This window comes from Panthera onca, chromosome E1 (genome assembly GCF_046562875.1).
Source record: "Panthera onca isolate mPanOnc1 chromosome E1, mPanOnc1 haplotype 2, whole genome shotgun sequence".
Classification (NCBI taxonomy): Eukaryota; Metazoa; Chordata; class Mammalia; order Carnivora; family Felidae; genus Panthera; species Panthera onca.
The window spans coordinates 1,387,750-1,413,439 of NC_138352.1; the positions used below are offsets into that span (position 1 = coordinate 1,387,750).

Sequence of the window (25,690 nt, forward strand, 5' to 3'; positions counted from 1 at the left end):
TAAGTTTATTAATTTATTTTGAGGGAGGGGGCGCAAGTGGGGGAGAGGCAGAGAGAGAGGAGGAGAGAGAGAGAGAATCCCAAGCAGGCTCCATGCTGTCAGCACAGATCCCATGAACAATGAGATCATAACCTGAGCTGAAGTTAAGTCGAACACTTAACCGATTGACCCACCCAGGTGCCCCATACAACAGTCTTGTATTTTTGCTTTCACTTCATGAATACATTTTCCACTTCCCAGCAATGCTGGAACCAGCAGGAATATACTACTGTATCTCCAGTGTCCAGAAGGGCGCCTTGCACACACAGGCATCTCCTTGGTCAAGGTTTGCTGATGGTAAGCACGAGGATTGGTTTTGCCCCTCCAACTGCAACCAGGGTGCAGATGGAAAGATGCATGTCTGTGTCCATCCCACTCCCCAGGGCCTGTCACTACATTGCCTGACGTCAGCTTGTTGATGGCCGTGGAAGCTATAAGACTCACAGCTAATGCACGGTCCACAGGCCCCCCTCCCCGACTCTAAAGCACAAAGGAGGAGGCGGGAATGGTCTTTCTGGTTCTAGACACCAGGAGTGCCAGGAAGAGGAGCTGAACAGAAGTAGAGGGTGGGGGAAGGGCAGCCCAAGGGGTGCTAATCCCAGCTTCCTGTCTGGATTTTCCTTGACTGCTGCTCAGGGCCTATCTTAGGATGGTCACAGCTGCCGAAATAGATCTCTCCCTTCACCTGTTCTGAAGCAAAGAAGACCTTGATAACTTCCTGTCAAAAGAATGCATGCTTTGGGAATTTTTCCAGGATGTGGGACAATAATGGGGGCACTGGTGCTGAACTCCTTGGGGTTCTCCACCTCTGTAAAGCAGCAGCCAGGAATGAGGGAGCAAACGGCCACAAGGGGGGAGTCCAGGGGCCAGCCACCTGTTTCTGGCCAGGGCCCAGGTCTTTTCTGTGAACTTGGTTGATGTTCGCTTCCTTGGTCTGCTCCAGAAACCACTCCCAGCCTGAAGGACGCCCCTCTGATTCAGAGTGAAACACATCCTCTGCCCTCCTCACTCACCTGCCTCTCTCCGCCAAGTCCGCTCCTACAGAATTTTCTACGGGCCAGTCTCCCCAGCCCCTCACTCATTCACTCAACAAACACGAGCCCCCAGGCTAGGTATTGGAGGTGCACAAGGGTGAGAGGTAGAGGGAGGAGCAAGATGCGATGCCCGGGGAACCGACGCACGTTGGAGGTGGGCATCCCTCAGAGGCGACACCTCCTGTGGGAGAGCCTAACACGCCCGGAGCGCTGGGGCCGGGGAGGGACCTGCGCATGCGTGGAAGGAGAGTTTCGCGTCGCCCACGTCGCCTAGGTAACCCGGACCCGCGGAAACCAGCATGGCCTTCCGCAGCGGAGGAAGATGGGGTCAGCTCCCATCACAGAGTGCAGCCCCGACGGTGAGGGCTGAGCCGGCCTTTGAGGTTGGCTGACTGGGGAGACGTCCCTGGAGGAAGTGGGGTGGGTGAGCCGCAGAGGAAGAGACTCAGGGAAGGGGGAGGCCGTGGGCGCGCGGGGAGAAGAACGCGGCCCCTGAGGGGTTAGGGAGGCAACTCGGGGGGCGGGGGTGTCCCGGCGGGGGGGTGAGGGTCCCCCATCCCTTGCCCGCCTGGCCTGGCTGAGTCTCCCGCTCCCCCCAGCCCTGGGTGACCGTCCTGCAGCCGCTCGCATGGGCCGCCCCACCTCCGCCCCCGCAGCCGGGCCGAGTGAAGGAAGGTGAGACTCCGGGCTCACCCGCCGTGTACCCCACTCTGCCTCGCACATTCTCTAGGCTTCCTCGAGGCACATCCCTCCCGCGCGGTCCTGGGCTGGGCGTTGGGAGATCGGAGGGGGGGGGGGGTGGGGAGGAGGGTGGGCGGTGGGAAAGGCCCTGGGGCCGTGGGCAGTGGGCGACCTGGCATAGACCCGCTGAGCTCCTCCGCCCCAGACCTGCTGGAACTGATGTTGCTGCAGAACGCGCAGATGCACCAGCTGCTGCTGAGTCGCCTGGTGGCAGCAGCGCTCCACCCAGGGCCAGCTCCGCCCCAGCCCCACCCGCAGGTGCGTGCGCGGGAGGTGGGCCACCAGGGCCTTTCGCCTGGCCTGCGAGTCCAAGGGTGGGGATCCATCTAGGGGCGGACCCTTGAGAAAAAGAATCAGACAACAGTGCAGTGGACCTGGCTGGGCCCCTGTGACATCCCTTATGTGCCAGACTCCCATGCCAGAAGCCTCCATCTGGTGGGGATCCCCAAATCCGGACCACCCAGGTCTTGTTTTCAAGGTCTCCCTGCAGTGCATCCACCACAAGAATACAGGCCGGGGAGGACAGGCACCACTGTACCCTGGGTCTGCAGGGGGCCTGATACTTATAAGGGGCTCAAGTGATATTTGTTGAACAAGTGAAAGAATAAACGAATGGCCGTGAAGACAAGGCAGCTTTGGCGGTGGCTGTCACAGGGAGAGGTACAAGGCCCGAGTGCACACCTGGTTGGGGAAAGGCTCCTTGGAGGAGCAGGTTACCTTAGAACCCGCCCTTGAAAGCCAGGTAGGCTTTTGACGCTCGGAGGAGGCCAGGTTGTGTCCAGCGTCCAGGCTGGCCGGACCTGCTGCTGTTCCTCATGCCCCGTCCCTCAGGGGGTCCCCGGGATGAACACCCCACCTCCCTGATGAGGCACAGTTGGGGGCAAAGCCAGGGCTCTGCAGTCATACCTGGAAGCTTCCAGGCTCTGTTCAGCCACTTATTAGCTGGGTGACCTTAAATAAGTTGTTCAGCCTCTTTGAGCCTCAGTTTTCCCTCCTGAAAAATAAGAAATAAATGTCTCCAAGGTGGCTTGCTTGCATGTAGACAATGCTCCATTTTATGCGAAATTAGAGGAACAGAGGAGTCGGGGTAGGGAGAGCTGGATCTGGTATCATCATCTCTCCTCCCCCGTTCCCACAATCCCCAGGTCTACCTGGAGGGTCAACAAGAGGAATATGAGGAGGAGGAGGAGAAGCAAGCCCAGGAGGAAGGGCCTTTGGTGTTCCACCACCACTACCTCCCCTGCCCGGTGCCCAGTCCGGGTCCCCTGCTACCCTGGCCAGTCCCTTTTCTTTCCCCGCCCCCACATCAGCCTTACTTGCAGGACACGTCCAGGATTCAGCACCACCCTCCTGCCTCTGGGAGAAGGGGGTCGTAAGTGAGGCTTGGGGATCTGAGCATTGCCAGGGCCCTGCTCTGGGGCTGGGCTGGAAGAGCTCACCAGGGGCTGAGGGTGGGGTGGAGATACGTGGGGGTGAGTATCTGATGGGGGGGGGGGATGTCTTTCTTTTCTCCATCTCAGGAGAGCCATCCCCCCGCCCCCACCCCCCAGTGCCACAGGGACTGTGGGTGCGGATGTACCCCCGGCTTCAGGTAGGGGCAGAGTGGGTGGGCAGTGGGGCCCAAGCCCAGGCCGGGGATGGATCAGGAGGCCAGGAGGGCCGTTTGGGGGACAGGGAGCTCCTACCACCACTACTGTAGGCAATTGGCCTGTCCCTTTCCCTTTTCTTCCTTGGGGTCCAGTGAGGCAGGAAGGGAGCCAAGGCGAAGGTGCTGTTCTCTCCCCAGACTACTATGATGCTGAGAGCCTACCATGAGGACAGATGCCAGCCCTGGGACCCTGCCAGCTTTACCGCAGGGCTGGAAAGAGCCCTGGAGCCCTTACGTGCCCCTCTAGTGCCTGTGACTCTGCACCCATGCCCAACAGCCCTTCTCCTCCCTTAGCTGCAGCCAGGCTCTCTCCTGGGTGAATCAATACACTCTTCACCCCATTGAAACCTTGGACTGACCTGATATCTGCCCCGGAGTAAGAGTCCGTCTAAGCATCGTCCAGGGCTGGGAAGCCACAGGGCGTGGTCTGGGACCCAGAGCCCTCCCTCGACCTCCTCCACTCACCCCTCTCTGGGATGGCTAGGGCTGGGGGGTGTCGATGGCCTAATGATGGAGCAGGTGAGGGGAGGACTGCTTTTGTTGTCCGAGGCTCTCTGAAGGCCCACAGTGATGGGGGAGAGGCCTGGCTCAAAGGTCCTGGAGCTGAGCCAGTTCCCTTGGGCCCCACCCTCACCCCAGGAAGCTGGTTCTTGTGGCAGAAAGGAGAAGTCAGAGCCCTGTCCCGCTCCCAGTGGGAGTGGCCTGAGGTCCCAGAGGGCCAAGAAGGAAGAGAAGTCTCTCTGCCCCACCCTCCCTCAGAAGTTAGTCACTCAGGGCCCCGTGAGAATGGGTGTCTGGTGCCCGGGCTGGTCAGCATGCGGGCACCCCAGGATCTGGGCTGGCTGGCGCTCTAGAAGGCCCCTGTGAATGAGTGGGCGGAGGGAGACTTAGGAGACATTTGGAGAGAGAAGTCTGGGCCTGGTGGGTACCCTTCCCAGCTGCTGAGTTCTATCCCAGGAGAAGACACTGAGGCACAGGGTTAATCCAGGTATTTATATTTAGACTAGAAGAGGAAATGGTCCCAAAGTCCTCTGCTGCTCCTTAGAGTCCTGCAGCCAGGGCTGGACCACAACCCTGAGGAGCCACGCTGACTTCCAGTGGCTGCCGTGCTGGTGACCATGCCACTCATGTAGGCTGTGCCCAGTAGGCCCGACTCAGGCCCCTTTAAGCACCTTGTACCCTGTAGGCGCCCATCTGCCTCTGGCGCCAATGCTGGCCGAAGACAAAGCACAGGAGGATAGATGTCACAAACAGGAACAGCAGCACGGACACCACTGTGATGATGACGACCATCTGGTTGTCTGGCCTGGGCTCTGGGGAGGCAGGAGGGGGCAGTGGTCTTAGAAGTCTTCCGGTCCCACGTGCTAGGGCCCCAGAGGTGTGCTTGTCGCCCACCCGGCCCTCCCCCATCTTGCAGTCACCCGTGTTGCAGACGTGAGCGGCTAATGGTGTAATACCTAGGGGAAAGGTGGGCCAGGGTCCAGGCTACCAGCCAGCCCTCTGTGAGACTATGAGGGCAGATGTCCCCCAGCACATGGTTGCTGGACACCATGGCCTGGACAGTGGCGTGGTCCAGACCAAGCCCTTCCCTGGCCAGAAGTGAGTGAGCTTCTACCAAACTCTGAAGACAGGGAACACCTTGGCCATCAAGGGTCACAGAATGGCAGAGCTCCAGGGGATCTTAGGGCCAAATCTCTAGATGTAGACAGGGGCCGTGGCCAGAGAGAGGAGGTTGACTTGGTCAAGGTCACACTGGTCACTAATGGTCAAGCAACTAGTTGGGGTCCAAACTGGGCACGTGGAGAGAGCTTCGGGGAAGACAGAGAGCAAGAGGGAACCCCCTGGGATTAAGTGTGGGGTCCCTGGGCGCCTGGCCCCTGAGCTGGCAGAGAACGTGGTGAAGGTTTTTTCTTCCTCTAAGGAACGGGAGATGAATGCTCCCTCCCACCCCCTCCTTCTGGGGGCTCTCCCTCACCATAGACCTTGAGCGTCTGGGGCTCTGAGACACCGTGAATGATGTCCCCACCAAGAGACCGCAGGTCCAGGTCTGCCCGGCAGGAGAAGTTGTGGCGGCCGTCTTCCTTGTGAGCTGTGGCGTTACGTGTGACTGTGGCCTCTTGGGGGGCAAGTGCCATCGTCCTAAAGGTCTGGTTGTACATGGCCTCCTTGCCACGGAGCAGGGTGAGAGTGAGGCTCTCAAGAGGTGCCACATTGGGCACCCAGCACTCGATGGTGAAGGATCCCCCCACAGCCACCCGAGTGGGCTTCAGCTTCAGCAGCACTTGCTTTGGAGGGTCTGTGGGGAAGAAAGAGCGGGGGTTCTGGTCAGAATGAGGGTGCTGTCCCAGCAGGCCCCACCCAGCCAGGCCCAGCCCCTGGCACCGTAGTGTTATCAGGTCCTTGGCTGGATTTGGGAAAGCGGGCTGGGGCCTGGTCTGCTCTAGAGTGTAGAGAGGGGAAGAAGGAAACACTTCAGGGTGAAGGACATATTGGGTGGTAGTTTTACCAACATGATATTTTCTGGAATGGTCAAGAATGGAGGTGGTCAGGTGTCTACAAAGAGGAGGTCCAGAAAGTGTACGGCCAGCTAGAAATAAAAAATTTGGATCGGTCTCCTCCAGAAATCAAACACAGATTTCCACATTAAACAGCTGGATGATTATATTGGGACTTAGAAGGGAGTGTTCGTTAGATCAGGGCCGCGCGTTGTGGGGTCCTCACTTAAGAGGCAGGGACTGGAGTCAGACCTGCCTTGCTTCTCCAGGATCAGATTCATAGCCGCCTCCATCCCTTATCTATTAAACAGGGCCCTCCGTGGTACCCTGGATTCTCTTGTGAACTAGAATACCTTGCCCCAGTCACCCCAGGATAATAGGCTGGATTTAGGACATCTTTCTATTCACTTGATCCACTGATGTTGGTCATGGGAAAGACCCAAGCCATACTCTTGGTGCCGAGATGTGGAGGGAATCCTGGCCTATGGGAAGGTATCCGTGGCCCACATGCAAGTGTGTGTGTGTGTGTGTGTGTGTGTGTGTGTGTGATGGTCACACATTTTCCAGGGGCCCCCAGGAATATAAAAGCCCCAGGGGGTGCCTTAACCTTCTCTCCGTGAAGGGCAGGGGCGACTGGAGAGCACACTGGCCTTTCTTTTGGTGCCCCACTACTCGTCACGGGGAGGGGGGTGTCCACTGCTACCGAGCGGGGAGGAGATTGCGGGCCCTGCCCGGGAAATGACTTTCAGATTTGTGCAGACCTTGCTTAGATTGTCCTCTGAGCAAGCCCCAGACCTGGGGTTGCCAGCAGGCTCAAGGAGGCCAGTGAAGGGTGTGAGCAGATTCTGAGCCCAAGGTGGGGGGTCCTGTTCCTTGTCACCCCAGCAGCCCAGGGAGGTGGGAACCATATGTAGTGCCCGGGAGCAGTAACAGAGTAGCCCAGCAGACACGCAGCCGACACAGGCTCAGCCCGCGGGAAGGAGGGTCCGTGTGGCACTCACAGAACACGCTGACGTTGAGACTCTTTAACTTCTGCTTCCTGGAGCAGGTGAAGTAGCAGTAGATGATTGTGTCCTGGGAGACATTGGAGACCAAGTACTGCTTCCACTGAGTTCCACTGGCCACCAGAGTCTTGGTTAGAGTGGTTTCCAGGCCACTGGTGTCAGGCACGGCACAGCTGGTACTACAGTTGATCAACGTGGACCCTCCGGGCTCCACCGCCAGCTGCTCTGGATACGTGTGTACCTCAAACGTCTCACCAGACCCTGGAAGACCAGAAATACGGGGCAGCAAATGTCTCTGCTGCCCTGCACCATGGAACTGCCCACCACGGGCTGTCTGATCAAGGGACAGGTGCCCAGGAAGAACGTCCAGAGATGGCCCCTCTGCTACTCTCCCCTTGTTCAGGCCTTATTTATTACCTCACCTCTAGACAGAGGTCTCCCTGCTGCCCCAGCTGTCTCCCTGCCTCTGGTTACTCTTCCTCCAGCCCATCGCCTTCAAATTAGTCTTCTCCATCTCCATTCTTCTTACATCTTCCATCACCATGGGGAGGGATCCTATTTGACCTTCAAAGTCCAGCCCAAATGTCCCCTTCTCCATGAAGGCCTCTCAGAACTGGAGGTGGACTGTGTCCTCTTGGCCCCTGTGGCCATGGGTTTAACCCTTTCTCCTTTCTTTTCTTCTGCCAATGCTCTTTGAAAAGCTGTTCTGTGCCAGGTGCCATTCTAGGCTCTGGTGACACGGCAGTGACCAAAGCAGAACAAACCCTGCCCTTGCAGAGCTCACATTATAGTGAAGGAGACAGACGATAATCAGCAAGTGAAATAGCCAGCCTGCCGGGTGGTGACAAGTGCCCAGGGAAGGAGAATGGGGGTGGGTGGAGCCGTCATTTTAATAGTCAGCACAGGCCTCACCAAGATATCCAGCAAAGACCTGGAGGGGCTGGGGGTGAGCCCTGCAGCTATCTGGGGAGGGGGAGTGTTTCCAGCACTAAGACCCCAGGTCAAGGGCATGCTTGGTATGCTTGAGGAATGGCAAGATCGGGATGGCTGGAGCTCAGCAAGGAGGAAGGCAGGGGGAGAAGAGTTTAGAAAGGTAATTGCAAATGACTTATATTCATGCTGACTCTCCCTTAGATGTTCTGGAGCTTCTGGAAGGCAGGGCCCAGATTTTTCAGGTTTCTCTTAGTGCTTAGCACAATGCCCTGTGTATGGCAGACATTCGGGAAGTACTTGATGCATAAAGATTGAGTCCCCAGTGCTCACCTCCCACTCAGTGATGGCCAGAAGGTCCTTGGTCCCAACCAACTGGGCCTGCCCTGTGCTCCCACAGCTCCAGCATGTCCCCACTGAGCCCTCAGCTGGTGGCATATAATGAAATGACAAGAAAGGAGCTTTGCAGGTAGACAGAGCTGGATTCAAATCCTGAGTTTGCCAGGTACCAGCTGTGTGACCCTGGGCAAGGTGCTTTCTCTCTCTGAACCTGTTTCTTCATCTGTCAAATGGGCTAGTAATCCCCTTCCTGCAGGGTTGTGGTGAAAGCTCAGTGAGATAGTACTTGAAAAGCACCTGGCAGGTTGTCCAAAACAGAGTGCTCAGCACATGGTGGCATTTTCCTTCAAGTCCCCTGACCCCCTGGAAGATGTGTGGGTTTCCCTTCTGTAGGCCGTAGTCAAAAGGCAATGTCCTCTGCTGCCCCGTGCTGTCTCGAAGCCACATCTGAGGAACAGCTGGGGCACTCCCTCACCTTTCCTTGAACCCCAGCAACCCCTTCCACCTCAGGCCCCCGTGCAGCCCACCATTCGGCCTCCATGACCTGCCACAGGCCACGAAGCTGTGTCCAAAAGGCTAGCTTTTTTTTCTTCGCCCCCAGGATCATGGAGAAGCCAGGCTGGCACGGCATCCTGTACCCGTGGTGGCCGCCACTGTGTTCAAAGCCTCAGTGACTTCAGGACCAGGACCCCCTCCCACGCCTGAAGCCAGGGGAGCAGGGGCCCACCCTCTGGGCTGGCATGCGCCAAGTCAGGAACCCCAGGCACCAGCTCACCTGGGCAGCAGAACAGGGCGAGAAGGGCGGCGGGCAGGCCCCAGCAACCAAAAGGGGACATCTTGAGCGGCATCCACAGGCTCACGGTGAACAGCTGAGGGCTGCCTGGAGAGAGATGGTGGGCCCAGGTCAGGGAGTGGTGGCCTGGAGCTGCAGCCCGGAACTCTAGCCTTCTATGCGCTGGTGACCACATTTCCTCTCATTATCTGAGAGGTTCTCGGGAAGTCACTTGGGAGGCTGGCTCTCAGAGCTCCAGGCCTGCAAGAACACAGGCAGAGGAAGCTGGGTTGTAGCCGATAAGCCGGGATACAACCTGGCCTCCTGCCATGCTGCTGTGCAGGGGGCAGGGCGAGCGACAGCTGCGCGTGTCTGTGAGGGACGTGAGTGTGCGTGGGGCTCGGTGCACTGTGGGTGCATAGAGGGCAGTGATGCCTATGAGCCCCAGACCTGGGAACCCCAAATCCCAAGGACACGTTGTCCAGTTCCCCTCTGGGAAGACAGTATTCAAAGTCAGGCCGGTCCAGGACATGCAGTCTCCACAGCAAAGCGGGCAGGGAGCCAGACTTCTTTAAGGAGACCTGGGCAGGAACTGGAGGCGCTCCAGCGGACCCCCAGCACAGCTACTTACACCTCAACACCCACCCACTTGCAACCTTGACCTGTCCTGACTCAGCCGATAGGGACAATTTGAGGGAAGTGCTCCCACAACCGTCCCCAGCAGCCCAGACACAGAGGTAATGGGGGTCAGTCTGGCTGTAGCCCAAACCCCAGCCTCTATTTCCAGGGCCTGGTTTATTGTGTCTCCCCCAGCCCTTCCAGGCAGGGAGCCTTGGTCTGGGGATGGGGGGCTCAGGGCCTGAGGCACTGCCGTGCATTTCTAGGGAGGCTTTATCACCTACTGAGGGAATCTCCAGAAGCAGGAGTCCCTGGGGCCAGCAGAGCCTGGGAGAGGCAGGAGAGGAGCAGGTCTCCTTGCTTTATCAGGGGCGCCCCAGCGTTTTCAGGGCTCAGGCCAAACTCCATTCCTGGGTTGCGAGTGTAAAGTCGTGCCTTTCTCTTTGGCTGCTGAGGCCAAAGGCTGTCACCACCACGTGTGGTGGGCAAGTGCCGCTTGTCAGCCCGGACCCGGGTACGTCCCTGGACAGCACTGCTTTGGAGTGATGCCGAGAGAAGATGCAGAAAAGAGCAAGCCGTAACCCCAGCCCGGGATCTGGTCCGTGTGGCTGCAGGAAACACTCCCCGAACCCTCGGGGAGGCTGAGGGTGCGGCCCTGGGGCTCGGACAGCAGGCACTGCTGTGCGGAGACTCTGTGGTCTCCACCGGGTCAGAAGAATGATGATGATGAGAGTAATAACGACAAAAATAATAACAAAAGTAATGCAATAGTGAGCGTTTACTGACTGTTGATCAGCCCCATCATAAGGGCTCTACAAACGTTAACTAACCAATCCCCCAATTCCATGAGGCAGGTACTATTACTGTCCCCATCTTAGCGATGGGGAAACTGAGGCAGAGGGAGATTAACTGACCTGTCCAACGTCACATACCTAGGGGAGCGTGAAGTCTATATGAGTGAAAGGAGCTGTGGTGATGCCAAAGCCCACAGGGCAGGGGCAAGAGAAGGATTCTTAGACACTTCATCCCCGGGAGACACTTGGGAGGGGAATGCAAGATAGCAGGAGGCCAGAGGAAATTTCTGGGGTCTTCTTTGCCATGCCAGGCTGGGGGAGGAGGGTGGCTCATGCCCAGGGAGCTCCAGACAGCTTCTGGAAGGGTCTGTGACTGTGAATCCCAACCACACATGCTGCTGGGCCAGCCTGACTCTATCCCCACAGGGGTGAAGCTCCTGGGGTCCATAGGTTCTGCTCTAAGCCTGTCAGCCCCTGTTCCCACCTACCACTTCCTCTTTGCTCTCTCTCTCTCTCTTGCCCTGGGCAGGCCCTCCTTGCCTGGGGCACACCAGGCCCACGAACACGGCCGTGTTAGACGTGTGTTATCTCTGATAGCTTACACATCAACTTGCTTTCCCTCCCCACTGACCTCCCACCCACGGGGGCTGAAGCTGAATGTCACATCCTGCTGTTCTAACGCAGACAGGCCTGGCAAACGGTTGATGGTGGACGGATGGATGAGTAAATGAATGGAAGAAATAGTTTGTCTTCATGTACAACCCAGGCGAGATTGGATGGGGGTCTGACATCTCTGCCGACCCCGAGGCCACGGAGCTGGGCTGAACACATAACAAGGCCAACCAGGGCCCCTTACTCCCCAAAGATGGGCACTCAGAGTTAGGCCTGGGCGGTGTTTTTCCCGGGACTCTGAACCAGAACTGGTGGAAACGAGCCCTTCCCTTTCTGATCCTAACAGTACGCACCCAAGAGCCAGCAGCCGTCTGTGCGTATGCCCTGGCAAGTGAAGAAGCTGGTAGAAAGGAACGCCACTCAGCAGTGGAGGGAAAGTGACCCAGAATTGTCCCAGGTCACGTGCTGGCTGTGGGGTGGACTCTGGCAGGAAGTGAGTTGGGTTGAGGGCTCACGATGATTCTGTGTGGCAAAAATGAAAGAGCTTTTCAGGCCCTTCACCTGCCCATTGGAGTCCAGGGCTGGCTACGGGTCCTTGCACAGGGAGTTATTTTGAGCCCTGTTCTGCCTCACGGAACTTTCCGGACAGAATGGGAGGGTGGGGTGGGAGGGAGGGTGCTCTACTTGCATGAGGCCTGGAGGTCTTCTGGGAGAGAGAATAAAGTGGTTTCGGGGGCCTGATGATCAGACCCTAGAAGGCCATGATGGATGCTTTCAAACAAAGAAGGAAGACCAAAGCTTCCTGATGCCAAGAAGTTGCCCGTGGACAAAAGGAAACCGACCATGATGTAGATGAGAGAAGAAATTCTGGTGTTCCGTCTCGGAACACTGTCCCACCACCAAATACTTCCTGGCTTATTCTTTAGGGTCTCTGAGTTCTCCAATGAAGGGGACAATGAAGCTGGAAGAGTGAGGATGCTCCAGAAGATTCAAGAGGATTGGAGGGGAGGGGAGGTTGGAGCGTTAGTCTGGGAAGTGAACTCATGTCTCCACAGGGCTTTGGAAGGCTTCTGTCCTGACTGGGTCTTAATCCAGTGACTTCTCCTGTGTTCCCAGCAAAACGGTCTTTCAAGAACCAAGGTGAGATAAAGACACGATAAACAAAGCCTGAGAGAGTTTACCCCCAAGATACTCCACTAGAGGAACTTTTAAAGATGTGCGTCCAGAAGAAGGAAAAATGATTGCAGGACCGTTTTCTATGCAAGAAGGAAGGATGGGAAAACAAAAGTGTAAATGAATATGAATGAAAACAAAACAACCACTGTCTGCAGTAACAATATTTATAATACTTAATTTGAGAAGTCTTAAAATGTTCAAAAGTAAAATACTGGGCAATAATACTTAAAAGAGGATTATGGTTCAAGCTTTCTAAACTCTGTGTTGTTTAGGAGGGAGGATATACTTTAAGTTATAGAAGCAGGGTAAAGTTGTAAGAAAAACCAACAGAGATAGGGTATTTAAGTTAGAAACCACTAGAGAAGCTTAAAACGGCATGAAAACAACCTTTAATCAAAAGAATTAAAGGAGAAAAACATGGAAAAAGAGGGGCAAGTGTAAATTTTTAAAAAGATGGTATTCAAAAGTCCAGATTTATAATAATCACAATAGAGATGAAACATTTAATGATAGTTGAATAAATTGTCAGATCGATTTTTTTTTTTTAATCCTTGCTACGTGGTGGTGTCAGAAGAATTTGGTGGTCTCAGTCGGAAGAGCATGTGACTCTTGATCTCAGGGTCATGAGTTCGAGCCCCGCGTCGGGCTGACAGCTCGGAGCCTGGAGCCTGCTTTGGATTCTGTGTCTCCCTCGCTCTCTGCCCCTCCCCCCGCTCATGCTCTGTCTCTCTCTCTGTGTGTCAAAAATAAATAAACATTTCAAAAAATCAAAAAATCAAAAAATCAAAATAAAATCTAAACAAAATTTTTTTGTTCAAGTCCTTGCCCTGTGTTAATCTATTCCCGGCTGGTGTCTGGATTGAATGCAAGGACAAAGCCTTGTATTCATAAATCAGGCACAACAGAAGGGCCGGGAAAAGGAATGGTTCACGGACCTGTTATCTCGACAAATCTGCAAACTTTTAATGTGATTCACGGCCATGCCCTTGGAAATGAGATTTGATGTGACTAGCACACAGGCATGACCTGGGTCATGATTCCCTCTGATGTCCTGCAGGCATGTTGTCCTGCACATACAGCTCAGTTCTGAGTCATTTTAGCTTCTGGACAGCTTACAGGCAGAGGGTGCCTGTGCATCTGTCGGATGTAGGGCAGAGGTGTTGGACTGAGAAAATGGATAAGGCAGGCACAGCAACCCTGATAACAGGAAGCAGAAAGGGAGGGACTTTCCAAGTTGGAAAGAGGGTTCGGAAGACAATAACCACTTCTGCCCTCCCCTGCTTAGATTTTTGGCGATACACCCTGTCACGGGAGTACTTCCCTCTGTTTTTCTCTCAGCAAAACTCGACATCTGATTACTAAGAGAAGGGAGAAGAAAAGGGAAACTAACATTTCGTTGACCTGTATTCCCTGCTAGGGACTGAGCGGAGGTGTTAATACGTTGTTTTATTTAATTATCATACCAGAGCCATACAAATAAGGAACCATTCTGATGATGCATTTGAGAAAGCAGGGGCTTGGGTGGATTAATAATGTGCCCAGCTCACGGAAGTATGAGGGGATAGAGCAAGAGGAAAACTGAGGAAAGATCAGTGGTTGCCAGGGGTAGGGGAGGAGGGACGGGTGAAGAGGCAGACAACAGAGGATTTTTAGAGCATTGGAACTACTCTGTGTGAGCTATGATACGGACACGTGCCATGATACGTTTGTCTAAACCCACGATGGGGCGCCTGGGTGGCTCAGTCTGTAAGTGTCTGACTTCAGCTCAGGTCATGATCTCGCAGTTCGTGCGTTCGAGCCCCACTCGAACTGTGCTGACTAGCTGGGAGCCTGGAGCCTGCTTCAGATTCTGTGTTTTCCTCTCTCTCTGCCGCTCGCTTGCAATCTGTCTGTCTCTCTCTCTCAAAGATAAACATTTAAAAAAATGTAAACCCATGAATGCACAATGACACGTCCATGCAGGTTCACTGAATGTAACAGATGTACCAATCCGGTGGGGGAGGTTGACAACAGGGCAGACTGTGCACGTGTGGGGGCGGTTTTGTTTTGCGGTGAAGCTAAAGCTACTCTAAAACAAAACAAAACAAAAACACAAAAACAAAAACAAAAAAGCCGATTTTTAAAAATAGCTCAAACGCACTACCTCAGAAGAGAAACTTCCGGGTTAGGGTTCTTGCCAGCTTGTTGAAAAGGCAGGTTTTAAAACTCCACTCTTATTCAGCAGGGTTTAATGGAAGCCATGGACTCAGTTATTCCTAAATTCTCATCTCAGATTAGATTTTTAAAACATGAAAACACAAACCCCACTTGTCTGTTGTTTATGAGTCACACCTTAGGCGTTAAGAGTATGGAAGGGTTGCAAAGTCAGAGAATGGGGAAAAAGATACGTGGCAAACACTACCCACAAGAAAAATGGGACATCTCTGTTCATAGTAGAGAAAGAGAACTTCTACAACAAAAGTGTTTATTAGGGATAGCGTTAGGATACGCCTGCTAAATGTTTCCCAGAAGTGGGAGAGAAGTTCCCTAAGATGCAGCCCTCAAGCAGCGAAGGATAGGAGCTGGTGGATATGAAGAGCTCCAGTGTCTTCCTTTTCCTTGGGCAATTCTGGGAAGCATCTAGCAGGCCTATCAGAGGTCCCAACAGTCAAGCTCCCGTTGCCTACAGCCGTGACATCAGTCAAGCTCCTGTAATTGGCTTTTCTTCCTTCCCTTCTCAGTCACCCTGCCCTCCTTTCTGGAATCACCTGTCTAATAACCTACCTGAACCCAAGTCTTTGTTCCAGGCTCTGCTTTTAAAGGAGCTCAAACTAAACACTCAGGGTGCCTGAGTGGCTCAGTTGGTCAAGTGTCTGACCCTTGATTTTGGCTCAGGTCATGATCCCAGGGTTGTGGGATTGAGCCCTGCGTCAGGGGGCTCAATGTGGAGCCTGCCTAAGATTCTCTCTCTTTCTCTCTCTCTCTCTCTCTCTCTCTCTCTCTCTCTCTGCCTTTGCTCCTCTCCCCCTCTCACATGCTCTCTCTCTAAAATAAAATAAAATAAAATAAAATAAAATAAAATAAAATAAAATAATAATAAAGGAGCTCAAACTAAAAATTTACACTAACGGATTTAAGAAGAAAAACACATGATCATCTCAACAGATCCAGGGGGAAAAAATGATGACATTCAGTACACTTTCATGAAAAAGACCTTAGCAGATTAGAAGGAAATTTCCTTAACCTGATAAAGAGAATTTACAAAAAGCTTATGTATATATTATTTTTAATAAGTAAATCTTAGGAGTATTTCCTTTATATTTTTTTAAAGTTTATTTTGAGACAGAGAGCAAGAGAGAGCAGGAGAGGGGGAAAGAGAGGGACAGACAGATCCCAAGCAGGCTTTACGCTATCAGTAAGGAGCCCGATGTGGGGCTCAAACTCATGAACCGTGAGATCATGACCTGAGCCGAGATCAAGGGTTGGATGCTTAACTGACTGAGCCCCCAGGTGCCCCAGGAACATTTCCTTTAAAAGCAGGAACCAAACGAGGATGCCTACTGTCTCTGTTGGTATTTAGCAGCACCAGAGGTCCTGGACAGAGCAGTAAGACAAGAAAAAGAAATTAAAGCCCTAAGGATGAAAAACAAAAGAACAAAACTGTCAGTATTTTCATATGATATGGTAGCCTGGGTAGTAAATCCAAAAGAATGATCAGAAAAGTGATTCAAAATAAGAAGGGATTGGGGTCTCTGGGTGGCTCAGTTGGTTAAGCGTCCGACTCTTGATTTCGGCTCAGGTCATGATCTCACAGTCCGTAGGTTCAAGCCGAGAGTTGGGCTCTGTTCTGATGGCACTGAGCTTACTTGGGATTCTCTCTCTTTCCCACTCTCTCTGCCCCTCCCCTATTCTCTCTCTCTCAAAAATAAATAAACATTAAAAAAATAATAAGGGATTTTAGCAAGGCAACTAGCTATCAGGTCAATGTCCAAAAATAAGTTGCTTTTATGTGTATCAGTAACGTACAAAAGTAGAATTAAAAAACCACATCATTTATAGTAGCAGAAAAAGAGGAATAAACTAGCAAAATATGTATAAGACCTACAGTAAGAAGTTACAAAAGAGATTCATCATGAACCCCAGATGCAATCCCGGGAGGAAGGGGACCATCCCTTTCTCCATGCATCAGCTCCGAGCACAGTGCCCTTGGCTAGAGCCATACCCATGTGGTCAAAAAGGCAGCCCCCTGCTTCTAAATCGGCCAAGCGATGACAGAGCAGGAAAGAGGAGGACAATAATAGGAAACGGGCACAGAAGCAGGGTCAGTAAACTCTTGAACTCAGAGACCGCAAGGGGAGCTTCCCCCCCAGGGAACATCGGCCCAGAAGGAACTCTGGGGACCCGGGAGGGCGCCAGGGTGGGCCTTCCTCTCAGTCCAGGGCAATCAGGCCAGAGAGGGGAGGGGACTACAAGTCAGGCCTGGACCCTCCGACCCGGGCTCCCAGGAGGGAGGGAGAAGCATGACGTTACCTGTCCTCTGCTAAACGGAGGAATGTTCCAGGAAAGTAGGGCGGCCTGGGGTCTGGAGCCTGGAGACGTGAGAGAGGCCGAGGTGCTCAGGACCTGTGGTTCTGCGTCTGTGAATTCAGACCTCCCCTTCCCGCGGCACTCACGGGTCACGTGCTTCCTGTGATGGGCTCCCACCTCAGATTAACTTCCTGTCAGCCCGCTCCCTCTTCTTCTTTTTTCTGTTTTTGTTTTCAATTTTGTTAATGTTTTATTTAAGATTGAGCGCGAGTCGGGGAGGGGCAGAGAGAGGGAGGGAGATCCAGAATCCGAAGCAGGCTGCAGGCTCCAGGCTCTGCGATCTCAGCGCAGAGCCGGATACGGGGCTCGAACCAGCCAACTGTGCGATCATGACCCAAGCTGAAGTCGGAGGCTTAACTGACTGAGCCGCCAAGGCACCCCTCCCTCTTCTTTTAAATGGTGACAACATTTACACGCCAGAAGATTTACCGCGGTCACTATTTTAGCAGACAGTTCTGTGGCGTTCAGTACATTCACGTTGTTGTGCGGCCATCGCCAACATCCATCCATTTCCGGAACTTTATCATCTTCCCAAACGGAAACCCTGTCGCATGAAACACTAACTTCACCACCCTACCCCCCGTCCCCCCAACCAGGCTCTGGCAACCACCGTTCTACCTTCTGTCGGTACAAATTCGATTATTCTAGGGACCGCATATGAATAGGATTGTACAGTATTTGTCCTTTGGTCACGGGGTTACTTCACTTAGCGTGATGTCCTCGAGGTTCATCCATGTCGTGGCATGTGTCAGAATTCACTTCCTTTTAGAATTCTTTTTAATGTTTATTTACTTTTTGAGAGAGCGAGACAGAGACAGAGTGTGAGCAGGGGAAGGGCAGACAGAGAGAGAGAGAGAGGGAGACACAGAATCGGAAGCAGGCTCCGGGCTCCGAGCTGTCAGCCCAGAGCCCGACGCGGGGCTCGAACTCACGAACCGTGGGATCATGACCTGAGCCGAAGTCGGACGCTTACCGACTGAGCCACCCAGGCTGAGCAACGTTGCAGGTAGGCACCACATTTTGTTTATCCATCCATTGGTTGATGGACACTTGGGTTCCTCCACCTTCTGGCTATTGTGAATAACGCTGCTATGAACGTGGGCACAAATATGTCCCTGAGTCCCTGCTTTCAGCTCTTTGAGGTGAATGCGGTATTACTGGATCACGGGATAGTTCTGTGTGTAATTTTTTGAGGAACCGCCATACCATTTCCCCCTACTCTCTCTTTTGATGTGCGGTTTCTGCGCTACTGGGGGCCTTTGTCGAGTAGCCAGTTCCAGGATGAGCCACCTGTTGTCCCCCCGCACGAGGCTACTTAATGCCACAGAGGTGGCATTCCCTGTACCTGACATGCCCTGCCACGAGAAACTTCTATTTGTGACTAAGAACCATTGCTTTCTCAGATCTTGTCACACCTGCCGCGTTGCCTAGCAATTTAAAAAAACCTACCCTAGCAGAGTGGTTTTGCTCCAGTAGGTAGAAAATATCAAAGCCGGGTGCAGAGGTGGGGGCTGGGCGGCCAGCGAGGCTCACCCACGAGCGGGGGATCTTGCGACCACAGGCCAGCCCCACAGCACACCATTTAAATTCCTCGCTTAGCGAAGTCACAAATCAGATCGTGTGAGAGGCCACAGGACAGTCAAGGGCATGAGTGCTGAGGGTCTGCTGGGCTCTGGAACAATCTGTCTTGGTACTTCTGTGCCTCAGTGTCTTCACAAAAGTTCTTTTTGGAAACTTCCTGTCATATATGCTGACAAAACAAAGCCAATGTAGAATGTTGGGTGGGAGGGCATCAGGGCCCAAGTTGGAGGAGCTCATGTGACTTGAAAGTTTTGATGGCATCTGTTATAGACATAAATTGGGATGCATATCCCACTTGTAATTTCCCCAGGAGTTACGTCTGGACTTGGCCCTTTTTGCGGGGAACGCCTCCTTTCCCTACTCCAGAAGGTTTTCCAGGGAGCTTCTGTCCTCCGACTCAACCCCGCTTTCCTGCCAAATGACTTGTCCAAGGTTGGCATCATGGTACCCCAACTTCAGGTCTTACCCTGAGTTTTGTTTTGTTTGATGGGATCGTTGTTTAGCAGGTTGAAGAAAGAGCCTTTTCCTGCCTGGTTGCAGAAGTTGGAGGACAGAGGTTGCCTGAGGTTATCACACCATTCACAGGAGAGATGGGATCTGTAGAAGGCGAGGAAGTCAAAATGTACAGAGAAGAGGTGAAAATATTCCGATGATGTTCTAGTCCCTGGTTCCAGCCATTCCTGAAGACTGTTCCTGAAGGTTGGTTTCCACGGGCCTATCCTGTTGCCATTTTTGCTTAAACCAGTTTCAGCTGGTTTCTGCCTTGTGCAACCAGAGTCCATAGTAAGAAACCATGAATCGCGCCAGAGAACCTGATCAGTCAACCAAGGAATGTTCCAGAATAAAATTGCACAATGTTTGGACTGGCCCCAGCACCAGTGGCTTAATATGGTGCTGGGTCTTCACAAGAGGATGGGGGAAAAGGCATCAATATTTGAGAACATCTCCACATGTATTTTGGTTCAAGCTTTAGGAAGTAACACAGCATTTTGGCAATTGCGTTCGTAATTCTCAGTAAGAGCCAAATTGCATAGTACTGAAGAAAGTAGGAGTGTGTAAGCAGTTCACTGTAGATTGCTTTGCGTCACATACTGTTCCTTCATAATTCAGACTTGCTCTCTTTTGTCAGAGGCTTGCTGCATCAGGGCACGCCATGGGCCACGGGAACACGTGAGTTGTCTGAGAAAGGTATGTGAGGCTTGTCACTGGAGCCCCTCCAGGACCCCTCGTGCCTCATGAGACATCGGGCCCCAGAATCATTAATCAGAACCAGGACTGTGGTAACTTGAAGTGGGGGGCGGGGGAAGCTGGCTAGACCTCCCTGCTGGCTGAGTGCGACCTTGCGGACCCAAACTTGTTTTCAGAGGGGGCACAATGAGAGAAGGGGTTCAGGAAACAGGATTGAGCCCCGGCATTTACAGTGGATCTCATCGACCCATTCTCCTGTCAGGGTGTCTAGACCTGGTCCCCAATGCTGTTTCTGACTCTCCTAAAACATAGTTAAATTGGAATTTCAGATAAATTATTTTTAGCATGTGTCCCTCGCTGCATATCGCAATAGATGCATATTCTGTGTGTGTGTGTGTGTGTGTGTGTGTGTGTGTATGTATATGTTGTGGTTTTTTAGGCTCTCCAGGTAATTCCAGCATGCACAATGCTGAGGACCAGCACACGGGGTGGAAAAGCAGAAATGTGAGTGAGAAGTCCAGAAGTAATCGGGAGGAGACGCACGAAGGCATGGTCTAATTTGGTGCGTTTGGGAAGGCAGGGGTCAGCTGTGGGCACAGAGCACAGAAGATGCATGAAGAGGCAGCAAAGTCATCCGCAAATCCCCAAGAGTGAGCTCAGGAAGGGGAAGGCCAAGGCGATCCGTCTTCAGAAGGAAGGGTGTCATCTATTCTATTGCAAACAGTATCATACTCCACCTGGATGCCCAACTTGACTGAAGCCTGGCTGTAAAGCCCCAAAAGCCATCTCCAATAGAACTGTCTATGCAGGTTTTACCCCTAGAGGTGCTGGGTTCACCCCAGAACTGTCCGATTATAACCCTGTGTGCCTGCTTTGTTTTTTATTTTTAAAAAATGCTTTATTTATTTTTGAGAGAGAGAGACAGAGAGAGACAGAGTGCAAGTGGGGGAGGGCCAGAGAGAGAGGGAGACACAGTCCAAAGCAGGCTCCAGGCTCTGAGCTGTCAGCACAGAGCCCGATGTGGGGTTTGAAACCACAAACCATGAGATCATGACCTGAGCCAAAGTCAGATGCTTAACCGACGGAGCCACCCAGGCTCTCCCTATGTGCCCACTTAAACAGCTGCACAGATCATTTGGGTCCTTCCCTGACCAGCAGTGCAACAACTCCTGTTTCTGCTCCCCACCATTTTGATCACGTTTCATGTCTATTTCCTTCCCTTCTCTGCTAGGTTTCTGGTGTCTTCCTCTTTGAGCCACCAAGAGCAGGCTCAGTCAATGCTTGTTGGATTTAATTAAGCATAGGGACTTGGTTTTCGGAGACATGAGTTTTACAGCAAGTGCCCTCAAATCTGGCATGCATTAGCATGGAGAACCCCAGCCCCAGAGTTGCTGTTTTAGCAGGTCTGGCATGAGGCCTGAGAATTTGTATCCCTAAAAGTTCCCAGGTGATGCTGATGCTTCTGGTCCTAAGACCGTGCTGCTTTAGCAAGAATGGGAAAGTGCTCTCGGTTTAAATAAAGTACAAGTAGAAACCAGAGGTTCAGAGTAGAAATGCTGACCAGGTCCTTGGAAGGCTGGTGCTTCACAGACTCATTGGCCTACAGGCTGAATGACGGAGACTGTGGGGTCAGTCTGGTGGAGTTAAAAGAACCTGTGTTTGAATCTCTGCACAGCTCCTTGCTGGCTGTGTGACCTTGGGCAAGCTGCTTAACTTCTCTGAGCTTCTGTTTGCTCATCTGTAACATGCAGAAAACCCTAACAGACTACATTTCTGCTCTGCTTACTCCATATGGATGTGGAGTTGAGTAGTTGGTGGGTGGTAGCCGAACAGGCATCCAGCAGCAGCAGCAGCAGCAGCAGCAGCAGCAGCAAGAGACCACGCAAAGATTATTCCAGGCAATTGGGATCCCACATTTAAGCTCCAGGGCCCTCTCGCCCACCTTAGAGCCCCCTCAGAGGGCTTCTGGAAGGAATAAATCCAATGATTTGTAAAACATTGGCTCAGAGCCTGGTACATGATAAGTACCTGACCAAGTTTATGATAGTTGTCACAACTGGTGCCTGGACGTACACCTGTCTGTGTCCTTGTGCTCAAGAATGCCTTAGTACACATCTTGACTACTGCACGGATCCACAGAATGTCAGACCCCAAGATCACCTCCATACACGGAGGGACCCGTACATAGTATGTTACGTGTTCATCCTCGAGTGAGAAAAGCTTGTGAATATGCATTATTTCGAAAACTACTGGCTCTTGAAGGACTTTTGTTTACAAAACCAGGTCCTTTGGCCTTGTTTTTGGATTCCGGTCTCATCTCCTATGGAGCAGCCTGGCCGAGTTGGCAGGAGGAGCAGTAGCCACGCCCAGGTCAGGGGTGAACCTGAACGCTGCCACCAAGGGAGTAGGAAGAGAGGCTGCACTCGGGCGCCATCTAGAGGCTGACAGGAGTCCTGCTCAGTCTGAAAGGCCTGACAGTTGAGTTCTCCAAGTGTTGTGGCAGTGCTAGATCCCATTTCTTTGCAATCACAAGGAGTTTGGAAATGGGCTGGGATCCTGAGAGGCTGTTTTTAAGGAAGGTGATCTATACAGAGGCAGTGAATGTACCCATAAACACCCAACAGACAAAGAGCTGAGGGAGGGAGAGCTGGGAGGGTCTTTACAGAAGGGAGGTTGCCTTTTCTCCAGAAAACATGGATGTCAGGGGAGCCACTAGCTGTCTTTTCCTTCCTTTACCCTTCCCTGCAAGGGAGAGAATAAACTGAGATGCTTTACTAGGAACCCAGTTGGGAAAATGAACTGCTTCCTTAGGACAGACACCAAAGGCAGCTCCTTGAGAGCTCCTTAGCTTGTTGGAAGAACAAAGGCAAAAAATCCAAGAAGAGATCTATGTGGTAATTTTTTGGATTATTTTACCATGAGACTATTCTCTTTTGGGACCTGAACGTTAGACTGAGAGATATTTAGGGGCACCTGGGTGACTCAGTCCGTTAAGTGTCTGACTTCAGCTCGGGTCACGATCTCACAGTTCATGAGTTGGAGCCTCGCATGGGGCTCTCTGCTGTCGGCACAGAGCCCACTTTGGATCTTCTGTCCCCCTCTCCGCCCCTCTCCTGCTCGCATTCTCTCTCTCTCAAAAAAAGAGATTTTTGAATATGGTTAAAGATTATTTTTTAGAAATTGGATACTACCAGGTCTTTGTATTTTTGAAATGGTTCTAATCTGCATATTCTGTAAATGAGACCTGCTGCAGGGTCAGGGCCCGGCGGCAGGGACAGGACCTCATGGGGCTGGCACTGGGGCTTGAATCTGTCTTCCCTGTTCCCCCGCAGCTGCGCAGGCTCTCCAACCACAAGGAGGCCACACAGCCAGTAAGGTTCTGTTCCAACAACAGAGAATTGCCTCCGTTCCTCTGTTGGTGTGTAAAAGGGCCTCAGAAGCTGACAAAGTCAAGGCCCCACCACCTCCCGGGGGCCCCAAGTCACTTCTGGCTTCTGAGCAACTTTCCAACTTTCTGTCCATTCAGATCACAACCTGAAGGAGCATTAACCCACCCACTTGTATAGTCCTGGGTCTTGTCAGTCTAAAGTATACCACCATGCTTGGCCCCCACCAGCCCTGAGCTTTCACCCATATTCAGGTTAGTGCTTCCCTTGGCTCAAACCTCCCATGTGCCCTCTGAAACCTGTTTTACTGGAGAGAAATTGGCCCATATCCCTCACATCTTCCCAGACCCTCCAATTCCTTGCCCTGGCTGGAGCCTGGCCCTCCTCTGACCATGCCTCTTTTCCCCCATTCCTCCTGAGTGGAGACTTCCTGTATCTCTGAGCTGGGTGGGCGTCGGGTATTAGCTGATTCCTCATGGCTTCAGTGTTTTGAAAGCAAACCCACCCTCATGTGCTGTGCCCTCCCTCCCTCGAGGCCCATGCCAACTCCGCATCTCAGAGAAGGCCATTGCCCAATCTGGGATTCCTAGAGGACTTTGGCTCTGTTTTCCTACCTACCCCTACCTCCCCTGCCCCCTGACTCTTGCTGTCACCCTGGGCAACCCTAGTGTCTACCAGAAGACCCTGCTATACCTGAGCCTCAATATCCACTCACTTCCTCAAGCTGTAAGTCTTCTTTACCTTCACTCCACCACCCATCCCTGCAGCCAAGTCTTACTTTTTCACCATGCAACACTCCTCCACCTCTGTATTCTTCATCTCCAGAATCTTCTCTGACCACATTCCTATCTCCCTCCATCAGCCTGGACCCCAAGGTCAACCACTTTCCCATCCACTCCCTCAGTGTCCCCTCTTAGCACTTGCTGTGCCCACTCAGTACCCCCACCCCCAACAGGCTAAGTTACCCCTGCAGGCTGAAGCCTTAGCCAAGGGCACTTGCCTCAGCCTACAGTAATGCATAAATGAGACAGAGCTGAGGAGGGGGCAGATCTGCCTCGCAGAACAAGTGAGAGGCTTCACCTTGGAGATTCAGGGGAAAGATGGTGGAAGCTGGGAGTGACATGTCAGAATGGGAATGAACTAGAAGTTGGTTCATAAAACATTTGACCCTTGATGCAGAAGGACGGATAGTAGTCGTCAGTCCCTAGGCCAACAATCAGAAGACTCTTGTCCAAACACACTCAAGAACCTTGGAGCAAAGACCTCTGCCCTTTGGCATCTAAGATTTCCCCATATAATAACCTAAAAACAAGGCATACCAGCTGAAAACTCTACTCACCAACACAGGGCCTCAATCAGCTTTTTATTTGCCTCATTTTTTAGTATGTATAAGCCATGAAGCATCAGTAACACTTAGGAAAATCTGCAACTTGGGAAAGAGAGATCAAGATAAACAAAAATTACTCAAAACGATATACAGATGATACAGGGGACTGAAGAACTACCCCCCCCCCCAATGTCCAATTAGTATCCTGAAATACTAATTTTCCCTTAAGAAAGGGTCAAGGATCCAGAGCCCTTGGAATTTAAAAATTATTGCTGAGGGGCAGGCACATGGGTGGCTCAGTTGGGTGGTTCAGTTGGTTGAGCAGCCGACTTCAGCTCAGGTCACGATCTCATGGTTCGTGAGTTCAAGCCCCGCCTCAGGATCTGGGCTGACAGCTTGGAGCCTGGAGCCTGCTTCGGATTCTGTGTCTCCCACTCTCTCTGCCCCTTTACCACTTGCTTGTGTGCACTCTCTCTCTCTCTCAAAAATAAATAAGCATTAAAAAAAATTAAAAAATAAATAAAAATTATTGCTGAAACTAAGAAAAGTGTTCCAGAAGGAATAAAATCAACAAATGTCATATAAGAAATAAACCATAATCGACACCAAGGATCAAACCCAGAGTTCTAACATTCTACTGTTGAAACTCCCAGAAAATAAAAACAGAGAAAATGGAGGGGAGCCAATTATTTAAAAATTAGACAAGTCAACCTTTCTTGAGGTTTGAAAGAACTCACCAGTGTCCAGCACAATGGAAGAAGTCCCACATGCAGACACGCCTTTAGGGACAAGCAATAACGAGATCCTCCCCAAAGTTTCCATGGAACACACTCTACGGGGGGCCAGTGGTGGGTGCAGGGGGTCTCTGACTGCGGGCTTGGCCACGTTTCTTCAGGGAGCTGGTAGCTTAAGGAAACCAGGTGATGACCCCTTGCTCACTCTGCTGTAGTAAGAGAATCCACCGGAAATCTGATGACCACAGCTATTTCTCAGCCCCAGGGACTGGTTTGTGGAAAGCAGGATTTTTAAAAAGTATACATGATATCATTCAAGTTGGATTTAAAAACTGATACACATTTATTTTTAATACGTGAGAGATATGCCAAAGCATTGACCGTATGTCTTGGGAGCTTCCTTTTTGCAATAAGCCCTATGGCCTAGATCAATGGTGCTCAAACTCTGGGGTATGCCAGAATCACCTGGAAATCAAAGAATGCAGAGCTACGGGCTTGTTAAAGCAGGATAGGACCGGGCCTGTGTAAATTTCCTGTTTCCCACACTATGACTCTGATATGATCAAGGTTCAAAAAACACTGACCTAGCTAAAAATCCTAAGACCTACAGACAACAGCAGTGTGTTGAGTTATCCTGGTTATAGCAAATCCTACCTGAGAGGGCTTCCTTTCCAACCAACGTGTTCTCCACTCCGTCTGCCCTCCC

At 52.1% G+C, this 25,690-nt stretch overlaps 2 protein-coding genes across 7 annotated transcripts; one reads left to right on the forward strand and one right to left on the reverse strand.

Annotated features, from left to right (window-relative positions):
• Nucleotides 1-1,318: 1,318 nt before the first annotated feature.
• PRR29 (proline rich 29) lies at nt 1,319-3,809 on the forward strand. 6 transcript variants are annotated; one of them, XM_060645708.2, is made up of 6 exons: nt 1,319-1,432; nt 1,673-1,748; nt 1,960-2,072; nt 2,960-3,186; nt 3,335-3,405; nt 3,556-3,809. In XM_060645708.2, the coding sequence occupies exons 1-6, from the start codon at nt 1,373-1,375 to the stop codon at nt 3,627-3,629; spliced, it is 621 nt and encodes a 206-aa protein (XP_060501691.2). In that variant the 5' UTR covers nt 1,319-1,372; the 3' UTR covers nt 3,630-3,809. The 6 variants fall into 6 exon arrangements, with proteins under 6 accessions (XP_060501691.2, XP_060501696.2, XP_060501690.2 ...); XM_060645713.2 differs by having other exon boundaries at nt 3,601-3,809; XM_060645707.3 differs by having other exon boundaries at nt 1,373-1,456.
• Nucleotides 3,810-4,445: 636 nt separating this feature from the next.
• Nucleotides 4,446-16,836, reverse strand: ICAM2 (intercellular adhesion molecule 2). Its single transcript, XM_060645706.3, has 5 exons — nt 16,712-16,836; nt 9,006-9,263; nt 6,959-7,222; nt 5,438-5,758; nt 4,446-4,775 (listed from the first exon to the last, which is right to left on the reverse strand). The coding sequence occupies exons 2-5, from the start codon at nt 9,196-9,198 to the stop codon at nt 4,627-4,629; spliced, it is 927 nt and encodes a 308-aa protein (XP_060501689.2). The 5' UTR covers nt 9,199-9,263; nt 16,712-16,836; the 3' UTR covers nt 4,446-4,626.
• Nucleotides 16,837-25,690: the final 8,854 nt, after the last annotated feature.